The sequence below is a fragment of the Euprymna scolopes genome, chromosome 24 (genome assembly GCF_053919585.1).
Source record: "Euprymna scolopes isolate OS-2025 chromosome 24, ASM5391958v1, whole genome shotgun sequence".
Classification (NCBI taxonomy): Eukaryota; Metazoa; Mollusca; class Cephalopoda; order Sepiida; family Sepiolidae; genus Euprymna; species Euprymna scolopes.
In genome coordinates this window covers 24,334,579-24,348,340 of record NC_136505.1, presented here as the reverse complement: position 1 = coordinate 24,348,340, position 13,762 = coordinate 24,334,579, and the positions used below count along the sequence as shown (strand labels likewise).

General features: G+C 31.5%; 1 protein-coding gene across 8 annotated transcripts in view; it reads left to right on the top strand.

Moving 5' to 3' along the window:
* LOC145246631 (small ribosomal subunit protein uS11-like) overlaps positions 1-13,762 on the top strand; it is a 143,015-nt gene that overhangs the window by 31,518 nt on the left and 97,735 nt on the right. For 5 of the 8 annotated variants that reach the window (XM_080108308.1, XM_080108307.1, XM_080108311.1 and 2 more), the window contains exons 7-8: positions 2,734-2,799; positions 3,214-3,329. In XM_080108308.1, the coding sequence (XP_079964434.1) occupies positions 2,734-2,799; positions 3,214-3,321 (174 nt within the window). In that variant the 3' untranslated portion in view covers positions 3,322-3,329. Of the gene's footprint in view, positions 1-2,733; positions 2,800-3,213; positions 3,330-7,699; positions 7,748-13,762 lie in introns of those variants that run through there. The other 3 variants (XM_080108312.1, XM_080108310.1, XM_080108306.1) reach the window with 1 other exon arrangement.

Below are 13,762 nucleotides of genomic sequence, written 5' to 3'. Positions count from 1 at the left end.
GGGGGTGGCCAGGAAATTTTTGCTAGGCAAGATTGCTTCTCCTTCAGGGGAACTTGTTTAACATCCTCACTTCCCCAACCTTGTGTCACATCATGTTGAGGTGGGCAGCATGTAAATCTCTACCCTCATTATATTGATGAAGATGAGTCTCCTTGCTGCTTTGGCTGTTTGGAGACTTTAGTAGAAATTACCAGTCAAGAATCCGTCCTTGACAATCAGCCCGACATGAACTAACGCAGTATCTGTCACACTGAGGTATGCCACCTGGATATTACCTAGGCCACCCGACTTTTGAGTGCGGCAAGTTTATCACTTGTTGCCTGAAGTGCCCCTACTGGGAAACGCTGATGAGAATGCCCAGGCAATTTTTGCTAGGCTGGACATCCCCACTTTCTGACCTTGTGTCACGTCTTGCTGAGGTGGGCAGAGCAGCAAGTCAATATCTACTATTATGGTCCGGGGGGGGGGGGTAATTCGGTGTGGTATTCCAGACGACTAGGCATTAAACGTAGCCCAAGGTTATAAAGATTGCATGCATTCTTACTAGCTGCTCTGTCAATTGCTCCGTGCCCATGCTGTGTCTGAAGATCCGCTGAACTTTGGTGTGGATTCAGCCATATCAGAAACTTGAGTAGGGTGACTGTGTTGACAACTCAAAAACAAGAAAAACTGTGGACAATAACAATACTTATTGGAATGCAAATGTGTAACAAAATGAGTAAAAGCTATATTCTCATTTTGGAGAAAAAAAATGTTGAATAATCTAACTGGTGCTAAGTCTTGGTTTCTTTGAGTTTTTGTTCATGAGATATGGTTAAATTTGGAAAAGAATTCTTTATAGTCTTTTTAACTTCTGTCTTTGATCAGTTACAAACTCTGTCCTTTTCTCAATCTCTCTGCCTCACTGAACTGACTGATGGTCGTCTGATGAATTCTTCAAATTTTGGTTCTTTTATTGGGAACTTCAATTGATATTTGCTCACTAATTACAATTTACATTGCATTTTCCTGCCTTTTTTGATTGGCTGAGTAATGAAAAACTTTGTTTTTTACCACAAAAGATGGGCCTTAATTATGGACCCCCAATATAGGGTTGGGTCTTGTTTAAGAATTAGCACACCTTAGCATCAGTTGTCATTTATGGCGCACGCATATTTTTGTATGTCCGCGAAAGGCTTTTTATTTTTTTTTTTTTTTTTAAGGGGTTACATTTATTTAGAACTCTCCTTATACTTCTTAGATTATAATATCTACGATTTGCGAACGGATGTCGTCTGTACATTTATTTTGATCGACTTTTAAAAAAATTCCCTCGATTCTGTCCTTTCGTGTGTTGTTTGTCTTTTTCGCATAAAAGCGAAACTAATCGGAGCGAAGTGGCTTTCTGGTCAGGACCTCCAGAAACACAATTAGCTTTGATCAATGTTGGGCAAACCTTTCACATCAAACAATTGCTATTCATTTGGAGAGCTCCCCCAAAAAGGGGGAGCTGGTTTTCCCCAACATTGTGGGAAAGCAAAATACGGTAAAAACTGGCCTGCAGCCAACTTTCATTTCTGCGCCTGTGTGATTCTTAACTCATTCACTTCAAGCCAACTTTTTGATTCACATCATTTAATTTGAACGCTTTTCACTTCCTATGTCTTCATAGCATAGCGATAAGATGTCACATTTTCTTCCACTTTCTTTTCTGTCTCCGCATCATGGGTTCAAGCCTGCCTGCCTACTAACACTTTTTTTTTTTTCCAAATACCCAGGCAACACCGGGCACGCTTGCTAGTCAAATATGAAAGTGTACCATTACAACCTTTCCAATTCTTCAAAATAAAATTGTTGTCATAAAATCATTTCTTGTTTTGACTTAAATTTTTGGAAAGGTCATGATGAAAGTCAAATCATTGACACAAGTCAAAGTTAATTATGATTTTTCGTCCATCTCTGATTTTTATATCAGAAAAACAAACAATTCAGTTTTAATTATTCATATTATTTTGGATTCTTCAGACTATTTTTCCTATCTTGAGTGTTATCTGCATGTTTCGATCAATGTAACCTCCAGGTGTATCGTGTCGAATTCTGGGAATCTTTCTGAGATTACATCGACTGAAAAGTTGTGGAAATAACACTGGAGATGAGAATAATAGTTTAAAGAATATAAATAATCCTCATCTCCAAAATTCAGAACCGTAATTCAATTTCGAGTTCTTTATTTTCAGTTGTCATCATTGTTAACCAAATAAGAAAACATCTAAATATTAATTACTTTTTAATCAATCGAATTAAAGCTGTAGTATTCACTATCACCTCAATACAAAAGATGACCTTTTAAATTAAATCTACCATGAAGATAATATTTAGTGTGCCAGTTCTGAAATCATTTCAATCAGATTTGTTTTATAATCGAATTAAACTTGATCAATTAGAATCTTGATTAAAGGTTTCCAGAGAATTTATCATCATGCCACACTGGACATAAGTGATGCTGGGTCAGAAGAAGTATGATTCTAGATTTCTCCACAATTTTATGCAGTGCTTCTTTTGAAAGATGGACATTGGAAGAAGTTTCAACTTTGCTTGCTAGGACCATAGCATTCAAATAATGACTTTAATTATGTAAAAAAAAAAAAAAAATTGCATACATATGTAATGTGGCAGTTCTATAACAGATTTTTTTATATATACATATTCATGAATGTTTGCAAATAAAACTTATTTTATTTTCATGATCTACAGAAAGCTGTTAATCTTGGAATAAAATATGTTCGAGTTTGTGTCCAAGGCATTGGTCCAGGAAGATTGGTAAGTATTCTATCTTTCATATGTGTGTGTGTATTTAAAAAAAAAAAACTTTCACTCCTCCTACACACACACATTTTTAAAAAATTCTTTGATTTTCGTTTTATGAAATCAAATATATTTATAAAAAAAAAAAAATAAAAAAATCTTTTTTTTTTTTTTTTTTTTTGTTCTAATATCTTGCAGTTATTTCATGGACATAATCAATAACTACTTCTAATGACCTTGGTTGGAATCAAATGATAATTTTCATTGCATTCAAATTTAACTGTTATTGAAACTTGAATATTGTAACTTTTAATGCATCAATTTTTATAAGATACAAAGAAACAGATTTTTATTTTGAAGACAAATACCAAGAGACCTCAACATGAATTCTTAATTACCAAATGTTTTATCTATCAAATTTCTTTTCAGCCATCTATCAAAGGCCTTCAGATGGGAGGCTTGCAGATTGTATCTCTTACAGACACAACACCAATCACATTTAATACAGATCGACCAAGAAAACAACGAAAGCTTTAAATGTCTAGGTAAGCTGTTTATACTAACACCAAACTTATCTGTGGCACACTTTCTGAGCCTTGTAGAAATTTCCTGTGCAACTGAGCTTCCTATGTTGTAACTTGTGGAATTGGTCAAATATAAAAGCCTTAGTGTAGGCTGGGCCCAACAAAAAGAATGAAAATCTTTCAAAATTGAATTGAATCAAACCAATTCTTTTAATGAACACTTGGAAGAACCAAACTCAATGAAATGGCAATCTAAGCTGTCGCCTTTAACGAGCATCCATATTGGTTACCATTGTCTATATTAATAAAATAGATGATCATTCATCTTTATAAAAGACATTACAAACACAGCCATCACACAAAAATCCAAAATAGTCACACTACCTGATGCATATTTTCCAATAATTATCATTCAATTTCACAATTAATCCAGCCCTTCTTCTTAAATTTCACAATTAATCCAGCCCTTCTTCTTAAATTTCACAATTAATCCAGCCCTTCTTCTTAAATTTCACAATTAATCCAGCCCTTCTTCTTAAATTTCACAATTAATCCAGCCCTTCTTCTTAAATTTCACAATTAATCCAGCCCTTCTTCTTAAATTTCACAATTAATCCAGCCCTTCTTCTTAAATTTCACAATTAATCCAGCCCTTCTTCTTAAATTTCACAATTAATCCAGCCCTTCTTCTTAAATTTCACAATTAATCCAGCCCTTCTTCTTAAATTTCACAATTAATCCAGCCCTTCTTCTTAAATTTCACAATTAATCCAGCCCTTCTTCTTAAATTTCACAATTAATCCAGCCCTTCTTCTTAAATTTCATAATTAATCCAGCCCTTCTTCTTAATTAAAAAATAAAATTCCTATTTTAGTCAACTACATTTTTTTTTTTCATCATGAGTCAAATCTTCCACTAGCTGCAGATTGCAAATCCACATATTTTTTGCTATTCCTTCTGACCCATGGCAAATTGGTTGATTGACGCTCAACTGTTGAGATGTCCAATCAAAAACATTTTATCTCCATTTTCTTGTTGGTTTTCCTCTGCCTCTTTTACCTTCTAACATACCTTCAAAGCATAACTTTGACAGGTCAGTGGTTGATCGTTTTACATGGCCAAAAAGTTTAAGGGTTTTACTTTTAATTTTATTAAATAGAAAGGGTAGAGAAGTAGTTTGGCAGAGGGTGGATTTTTTTTTTTTTTTTTCGATCACAATGTATCACATGGACTAAACAACTAGCCAATCACTAGAGGTGTTTCAAAATCAGGCAATGTCCCATAATGAAATGCATTGGATGATTTTGAAACACCTCAAGCCATTGCTTAGTTGTTTAGTCCATGTGATACAATCAAGGTCATATAAAATTACTGGGAGGACATAAATTAAATATATTTTTACTTTGCTGTGTTTTTTGGAAAGCCGCCCAACCCAGCCAGATTCTGTGTTTCAGTGCCATCTCCTGATCTCTGGAGAAAGTCAGTTTAGTGATATTTTTACTTGAATACATGTTAATTTTTCTTAATGTGTGCAGAAGGTTTTACATATATGGTAACTGAAGACATACTATATTCTTGTCCTTATCCATTTTAAAATGTTGTGAAATGCAAACTATACGAACTCTGCTACTCCAGATTGAGTGAAAATAGTGTACTCCTTACTTTGTTTGAAAATAGTGTACTCCTTACTTTGTTTGAAAATAGTGTACTCCTTACTTTGTTTGCATATTGCAACAAAAATACACATTTATATGCCTTTGACCTCCTACTACCCAAAAGAAAAACAGGACGTTTTCATTTTGACCACAGCCAACATACAGACAATGGGCACCAATAACAACAATCACAAGTGATTTTGATATTTCTTTTAATGATTGCATACTCTGATTAATAGATACCAACAGGTGGGAATGGGGGGGGGGTTACCGAATTTGTTCTTTGCTTTCTGCCGTGTAACGCCAGTACACAGTTCTTGCTAGTAGACAAAAAAAAAACAAATCCTTGGAATTTATCGATAACATTTTGAGTACTTAACATATCAAAATGTAACTCATCCACAAAAATTGCACAAAAATACTAGTCTTGATAGGATTTTTTTTTTTTTTTTTACCGTAAAATTTTTATTTTATTTTATTTATTCGGCAATTTTATGTTCTTCAGTACATTATTTTTTTTTTTTTTTTTTTTTGTTTTACAAGATGGTCTCTCCAAAGACTATGTAAAAAAAAAAAAAATTTTTTTAAATAAAAAAAAGTATTTTTTTTTTTTTTTTTTTTTTTTTTTAGATTTAGATTTGTTTCATTTATTTAAAGAATATTGAATTGACAATTATTTTCACAATAAGCCAGAATATTTATTTGGAAAAAATTTAATTGTAGCCATCAATAAATTAAATAAAATATTTAAAACTTTAATTTTTTTTTAATTAAAAGAAAATATTGAATTGACAATTATTGGTTTTAAATGATAAGTATTTTTACAGTATAAGAAAGACAAATTTTGCTTTATATTATTAAACCTTACATAAATGTAATATTATAAAAAATAAATTAAATAGAAACAATTGTGGAATTATATCTGTTTATAAAAACATTTGATTATTTTAAATAAAACAGTTTCTGCTGCCTAACTCCCCACTCAAATTGATTTTTATGAATCTGACTCCTATCACATTAGCTTTCTTTCTGCTTTCTCTTTAGTTAAAGTCTTGTCAGTGTTTACTAGGCACCGCCAAAAATGGCCGCAAAATCAAGTTGTGTTTTTAAACGAAATTACATTTATTAAAATCCATTATTTCTGAGTAACTTTTTTTTTCCAGAAAGATAAAACCCTGAATTTTATCATATAGAAAACAGAATAATGTAAAACTTTTTCTACTATTTTTAATTAAATTTTAAATGTTAAATTTTCCCAAAAAGTTAACAATTGACATTTTTTGTCTTGCACAAAAAACATACATAAATATTTAAAAAAAAAAAAAAGGTTTTTGAAATAATTAATTTATTTATTTATTGTCTAACTAAGATTTAGGATGATTTTCTAAGAGAATATACAAAAATATTATAATATAAGTACCTGGATTTCAAATAATTCCACTTATTCATATAGGTAACTAGTTATTTCGCGTCGATCTAGAGTCTAGATCGACACTGTTTACGTTTGCGTTTGATAAGAAGAAAACTATGGAAGACCAAACAGGCCAAAAAACTTATTTTTCAGTGACGAAAATTCCAATGTATTATTAAGCTGAGGCTGGCCAGTACCAGATGGGTGACCATTTGTATGATTTTGGTTTTTAATGTGTATGTGTGTGGGGGAAATTTAAAGCAGAATAAAAAAAAAAATTATTTCAGCGCGTTTGGTCCACCGTAGTCGAAAGGCGGCAAACGTTTTCAAACGGGATCGAAAAAAATGATGCTATTTTTAACACAAAGGGCACAATATTTATCAAATTTTTTTTTTTGTATCGATTCTTCAAAGCATGTCCTGTCTAATAATGGTCATGCATTATTCGGCTCGCTAAAATAAAATCGTTAATTTATTTATCAAAGATTTTAAAATGGCTTTTTTCTTATAAATATTAAAAAAATTTTTTTTTTGTTTTGCTTAACTTAAATTAAGTATTTTACTTAACATATTCACCGAATTTCACACTTCAAAACTCAAAAGCGGGATAATTAAACACAATCAGAGTTCTGATATTCAGACGTCAAAATAAGGTATGCAAACAATTTTTTTTTTTTTTTTTTTTTTTAAATCTATAATTCTGTCTCTTACAACAACACAATATGTTTTGTTCAGTTTCAGATGATTATTTTAAGCATATTTGTTCCCACTTCAAAACAAGGGGGGTTTTGTAAGCAAAAAAAATATATATATATAAATATCGTTCATGAAAAATAAGTACACTGTTATAAAGTTCATTCTTCTCTTAATAATCGCTGAAAATTTCGTATTGATCGGATAATTACCTGATTTTTGGTAGATTTTTAAAAAGACGGTCCGTCAAAAAGTACTGACCTGCCCTCCCCCCCCCAGTTTTGGTGGTGCCTAGTGTTTACCTTATAAATATTTTTTTGTTAAATAAAAAAACAATAAAAACATTTTTATTATAGCATATTTTATCTATATAAATAAAATGCTTCTACAAATTTGGAATAGGGGCATGTGAGCCTGAAAAAGCAAAAGTAGTTTAGGGTGATGTCTCTTACAGGAAACCCCTTTAAACTTCAGAAATGTCGCCAGTTTTTAAATATGATTGATTCAAGTAAATTATTAATTTGTAACTGAAAATTTAACCATTGTATAAAAAAAATAAATAAATTTTATAATTGTTTTTTTTTTTGTTTGCTTTGATAGTATGCTAATTTTCTTTTTCTTTTTTATTTCAGGTAATTAGTTTTTAATCTAAGAATAAAAAAAATCATTTTTAAACTGAATATTGTTTTTATTTATTTTTCTGTTCAACAACTTTTTAACTCATAAGCTGCTTGTCCAGACAAAGGAAGGACATACCTTTTTAGTCACAACAATCAATGTATTGTTCCAGATACGCCTCTAAAAATGCAAGTAATTTTCTACCCCAACAACAAATTACTCAGACAACCAAATTGTTTCTCCACATTTACATTTATTCCCATTGTGACTTTGTTCTGGGGTCGCACACCATTCCTTTTATGGGGATTACATGTTACTACTATCTTTTCAGCCAAATGCTTTCATAACTGAACGACCCTCTCTCAGCCCATAACTTGCCTGTCACGTCTTCTCACTCCAACTCGTTAGCTCAAAAACCACTGACTAACTCTTCAAAAAAACCTATGTGTATTTTTAAACTATCTCGTTATGTTATTAATTCCACATGACCAAAGACACAAATCAGATGATCCCCTTTGTCACGTCTTTTGTTTATGTTAACATTCTTTTTCATTTTTAGAAACTATTTTAATAGAAATTATTTATCTTTAAATTAGTGGTGGGACAATTCCAATATTTTCCCAATTCCAATACAATTATAAATTCCATACTAAATTACTGATTCTGATTCTTATAAATCTCTTATTATTTAACTATAGAGTTGTTATTTTTTTCCCGATTACCATAAAAATGCGTTAAATGTACAGACATTTTCTCAAACGTAAAAGAAAACACTTGTATGAGATAACACAGATTTTAGTTTTACTGGTAGTTTAAAATCAGTAAATATTTATTATATCATCATTAATATCAGCAGTGGAAGATTTTCAAATAAAAAGACAATTGAAAGAATCGTTTTTGGCATTGGAAAATAGGCAGCAATTTTTTTCCATCCAGATTCCGATACTCCTTAAATGTTCCGATTTTTATGATTCCAATTAATTGTCCTAACACCACTTTAAATATTTATTTCATAATATTCTTTCAGTTATTCAAACTTTTTTTTTTTTGTTATCAAAATATTTCTAACCTAAACAATGACAGTCAGCCATGAGCAGGCTAACCAGTATTTTCCGGGAGCCAATAACACTTATTCATATCTGTGGGTCAGTTGTAATGAAAAAAAACAAGGTTATGAAAATTCATCTGTGTGCACAGGGCATTCATTCAGCTGTCCTTCATTTCACCATTAACTGTAACATCAATCAAGTGGTTTTGGTCAATGTTATAACAAAAGTATTTCCTGCCAATCAAACTTCAGTGTTCATTTTGTTATTTTGAGAAAACTGAAAACTTACAAAAATGGGCACAAAAATATCTCCCAACTGAACACAAACACTCCATAAGCTGAAGGCTTTTTCGAAGAGACAATTTTATTAAATCTTCCTACAGCAATCCAACTGATACCAAAATTAAATATTTTTAATTAAATTGTATTTTATTAAGTGAAATTAAATTTAATTAGGTATCAGTATAGTTTAAAAGATTAGAAATTTAATCCCTCCAAATTTCAGCTATATATTACATTTATCTCCTCAAAAGTCTTGCTAGAATATATATAAATACTAGACTACCCGTGACCCATTGGATCAGTATGTTATATTAGCTATGGAATTAATGTATGAGCGTGACACTTGTGATGTAAAGAAAATAGTTTTTTGTGATATAACAGAAACATTTCTATGAAAGTATATATTTCTATGAGTCATTCTGTTTATAATTGTTTATTTTTAGAAAAAAAAAAAAAACTTACAGCCATTGAATTATAAGTGGTTTGCCATACTTATAGGTAAATGTGCACTGAACAGATACCATAATACTTCAAGTTAAATTCAAATTTTGATATATCTTTTAATTTAAACGTGAAAAAAAAAACAATTGGGACGCTGAAAATGTGCACAATTTATTGTCGCATTGATTATTTATTTGTAACACAAATTAAAAAAAAAAAAAAACATTTTCGGGGTTATTTATTTATGTTGGTAGTGTATAAGAAAATGTATGCATGTTTTGTGTATTAAAAAATGGAAAATAAAAATGAAACCGGTGGGTAAATCGTCATTGTAAAATGCTCTTATGGTTGTCAACAGGTTAAAGTAGATTTATTTGTAAGAAAATTGCGTTAAAATAACTTAAACGTAATACAGAAATGAACAATGTAAAAAAAAATGCAGAAAGTGTTAACAATTGTTTATTTAGATAATTTAAACACAAAAAAAAAAAAAAAAACAATTGGGACGCTGAAAACATACACAGTAAAACAATACGTTTTAGTGTCGTGTTGATTATTTGTTTATGTACGCATACATAACCGGAAGTCGTAAATCGGATGTTGGGTTACAGCACCCATTACAAGGTCATTTGAGTTTTATAATTATATAGACAGATTGGTTTCATTTGGGGATCGACCAAGCAGCTAGTCCACTTGAAAAGGATAATCCATTTTATTATGAGACAAAAACTTGCTCGGGTGTTTCAAATCTGGGATGGACATTAATTGATCTCAAATGGATTTGGGGCTTCATCAGCGATAAATTCAGCTTTATTTTGAAAATTATCGGAGGAATTGGTTGCTTGTATGTTTAGATTTTACTTTATTATTTCTAAAATTGTAAATTGGTTAAAAAAAAATAAATAAATAAATCCAACTTAGCAAAAATATTTCTGCTTACAACTTTTTTTATAAACAAGAAACCTTTTCTACCACCAATAGCAATGGCCAAGAACACACTGCCTGAAAGTACTTCCTTTAAACTCCTTGGCCTAATGTTTACAGGGAATATTAACTGGACTATATACATTGAGAGCATTGCCAAGGCTGTTGCAAAGAAGGTGGGCTCTCTCTACCGTGCCATAAAATTACTTACGCCTGAAAGTATCCTGTACCTCTATAAAGCCACCATTCGCCCATGTATGGAGTATTGCTGCCACATTTGGGCTGGTGCATCTGCTGCTTGTCTCTCACTCTTGGACAGGGTTCAAAAGAGAGTCGCCAACCTGATAGGTCCTGAACTGTCATCTAGGCTTCAGCCTCTGTCCCATCGATGAAATGTTGCATCCCTCTGCCTGTTCTACAAATACTTTAATGGTGAATGCTCTGATGAACTGCAAGCACTTATATCTCCTCGACGTGACTACCCCCGACAAACCCGACAAGCAACTAAGTCCCACCCCTTTACAGTAGAGATCCCTAGGTATAAAGAAAGCCTTTTACTCCAATAGTTTCTTCCCCAGAACTGCAAGTCTTTGGAACTCCCTTCCGGGATACTGCTTTCCCAACTGTACTGATATGCAGAAGTTCAAGTATGAACAAACATCTTGCTACTCATCTCCCTTCATAATTTCCCTGCAACTTATGTCCCCGATAGTAGCCTCCTACTTCAAAGTGGCACTTGCCTTGTTTGGGGTGAAAATTGAATAAATAAATAAAAAAAAAAATTTAATTATTATAAAAACAATTCAACTTAATATTTTTTTATTTACTTTTAACTAAATTTTAAAGGTTAATGACATTTTATCAAATGAAGTTAAAACAATATGAGTAATAGTACAATTTAAATTTTTCTTGAAAAGAAATGAAATCCTTTAAAATTTCTGAATTTACTCTTTGCATCAGCGATATTATAACTAGCAGGGATCAACGATGTTTCACCTTCCCATATTATCAGTGAAATCGTTCATTTTTCAATCAAATCAATTGATTGCCTGCTCTAGTTGGGGACCAATTGCAGTGCACCGGGAGTAAACTTTGCATTCCTCCCCACAGTGACTTAGTCCACAATACATTGTAGGCTACGTTGTACTACAGAGAACCTACGGTGGTTTTTATAGAATTATTTTTTTATATATGATGGCTTGAATTAAAATTTAAAATACAAAAGTCAAGCATCATGCTTCAATTGTGCTCTAAACAGAAACATTCATTTTGAATGCACTTCTGTCATATCAAAGAACCTAAGAATTTCTCAGATGCACTTGTGATGTTAGGCTTAGGTATTAACTTTAGCCAAAATCGCAATCTTTCATTATATATATATATATATTTTTTTTTTATCAATATTTATAGAAGACATTCCAATACAAAACCTAAGACCACTGCCAGATGCATAAAATACATTTGTGTGAAATTTCATAAAAATCGACCCAGCCGTTTAGGAGTCCATACTAAACAAACTCACTCACAGAGAAAAGTTCCTTTTATACAATAGTAGTAGAAAGGTAGATAATCTCTTGAATATAAAAATATATTTTTTTTACTATTTTATATGTATTTTTTTTTTTCTGAATTCATTCAATAATTAAATCTTCACTTTAACCTCTCTCTCTCACAGATGTGATATTACTAGTCTCAGTCTTTTCTACAAATACTATTATAATATGTGTTTCTCGGAATCGTCTGATCTCTTCTCTGCTTCCTTTGTTCCAGCTCATTTGACTCGTTGCCTTAGTGGTCTCCGTCAATTCAGTTTTAATACTCATTGTAATACAACTTCTTATTCCTGTAGCTTCTTTCCAAGGACTGCAAGGTTGTGAAACTCTCTTCCTAACTGTTTTCCTTCCTGAGTCATTTCAAGACTAAGGTCAAAAGGTATCTCTTGTCTTTGCGATAATCATCCTTCATTTTTGTTATGTCCTTACATCAAGTGTCTTCATGCCTTGTCTCAAACGATTTCCATAAAAAAAATCAATATAAATGAAGTCAATTGTGAATATAATTGATAACATCAAATTAATTGTTACTATTAATTCAATCTCTTGTTAGCGCCTTACATCAAGTGGCTTCACACCTTGTCTCCAACGATTCCCATCTATAATATTAATCTCACCTGTCTTTTTAAATGTATGTATGTTTGTATGCCTGCCTAATACTTTCGACAGAGGCGATGGATTTTCACGAGATTGGTATCGTTTGGAAGCTCAACCCTTCGGACGACAAATATTAAAAAAAAATTGGCAAAAATGTTAATTCCTTCACCCTCAACTGGGCACTTTTCTACAGGGAGGGGTCGCTTTTGCTGATATTTTCGAAAGTCATCCCTTCTTTTCGATTGACTAGCCTTAATTTAAACCTTTGTCACTTCTGGTTTGGCGATGGATGCAACGGCAAAGACGTCACGTTTTTTTTTTTTTTTTTTTTACGTTCTTTTCCTTCTTCGCAGTACAGGTTCCAGCCTGCCTGCCTACTACCACTTTTTTTTTTTTTTTGCTCAGCACACACCTCAAAACACCCGGGCAACCAGGCTAGTAAAAAAATAAAGAGTGTAATAGCATAAATTACTAGAACGAACTTTTTTTTTATCCTATTTAAAAAAATTATTTAAGTTCAAAATAAAATAATTAAAATGCATTTTAGTTAATTTGTAAAAAAAATTTAAAAAAAAAAAAAAGTAATTACTTCATAACCTTTTGAAATTTATAAAACTATTTTGTAACTGCCCATTTTATTAGTAAGTTCTCCCGTATTGAAAGTTTAATAACTTTAACTAAAATGACAACTTTTATATATATATATAAAAAAAAATTATATATATATATATATGCACGCTTGAGCGTACAAAATGGCCACCACGAAAAGGAATTACATTGCTTGATATCCGAAAAACTACTTGTTTGCGCCAAATTTAAGTGCGATATTCGTTTTCAGCATACCCGAAAACTAAAAATTAAAAAAGTCGTCATTTTAAAGGAGGAAAGAAACTAAAATTTTACCAAATAAAAAAGAAACTAAAAATTTCTCCGGTTAAATTTAAAGGGGAATAACTCTAATTTTAGAGTTACCTCCCGTAATGAAAACGCCAAACCTAATGGGAAGTAACTCTGAAATTCCAAATAGGATATATATTCAAAATTGAGATAATCATGAGATGAATGCATGCATTTTTAAACAAGAATGGAAACTGTCAAATTATTAATGCTTCAACTTGAATAGTTAAATTTTGCTGGAGGTTATTTTTATTCTTATCCTTTTCTTTTTTTTCCCAAGAAATCAACTAAATTTAAATAGATAACACATCTCCCAATAAGTCTCAGCCCCAATA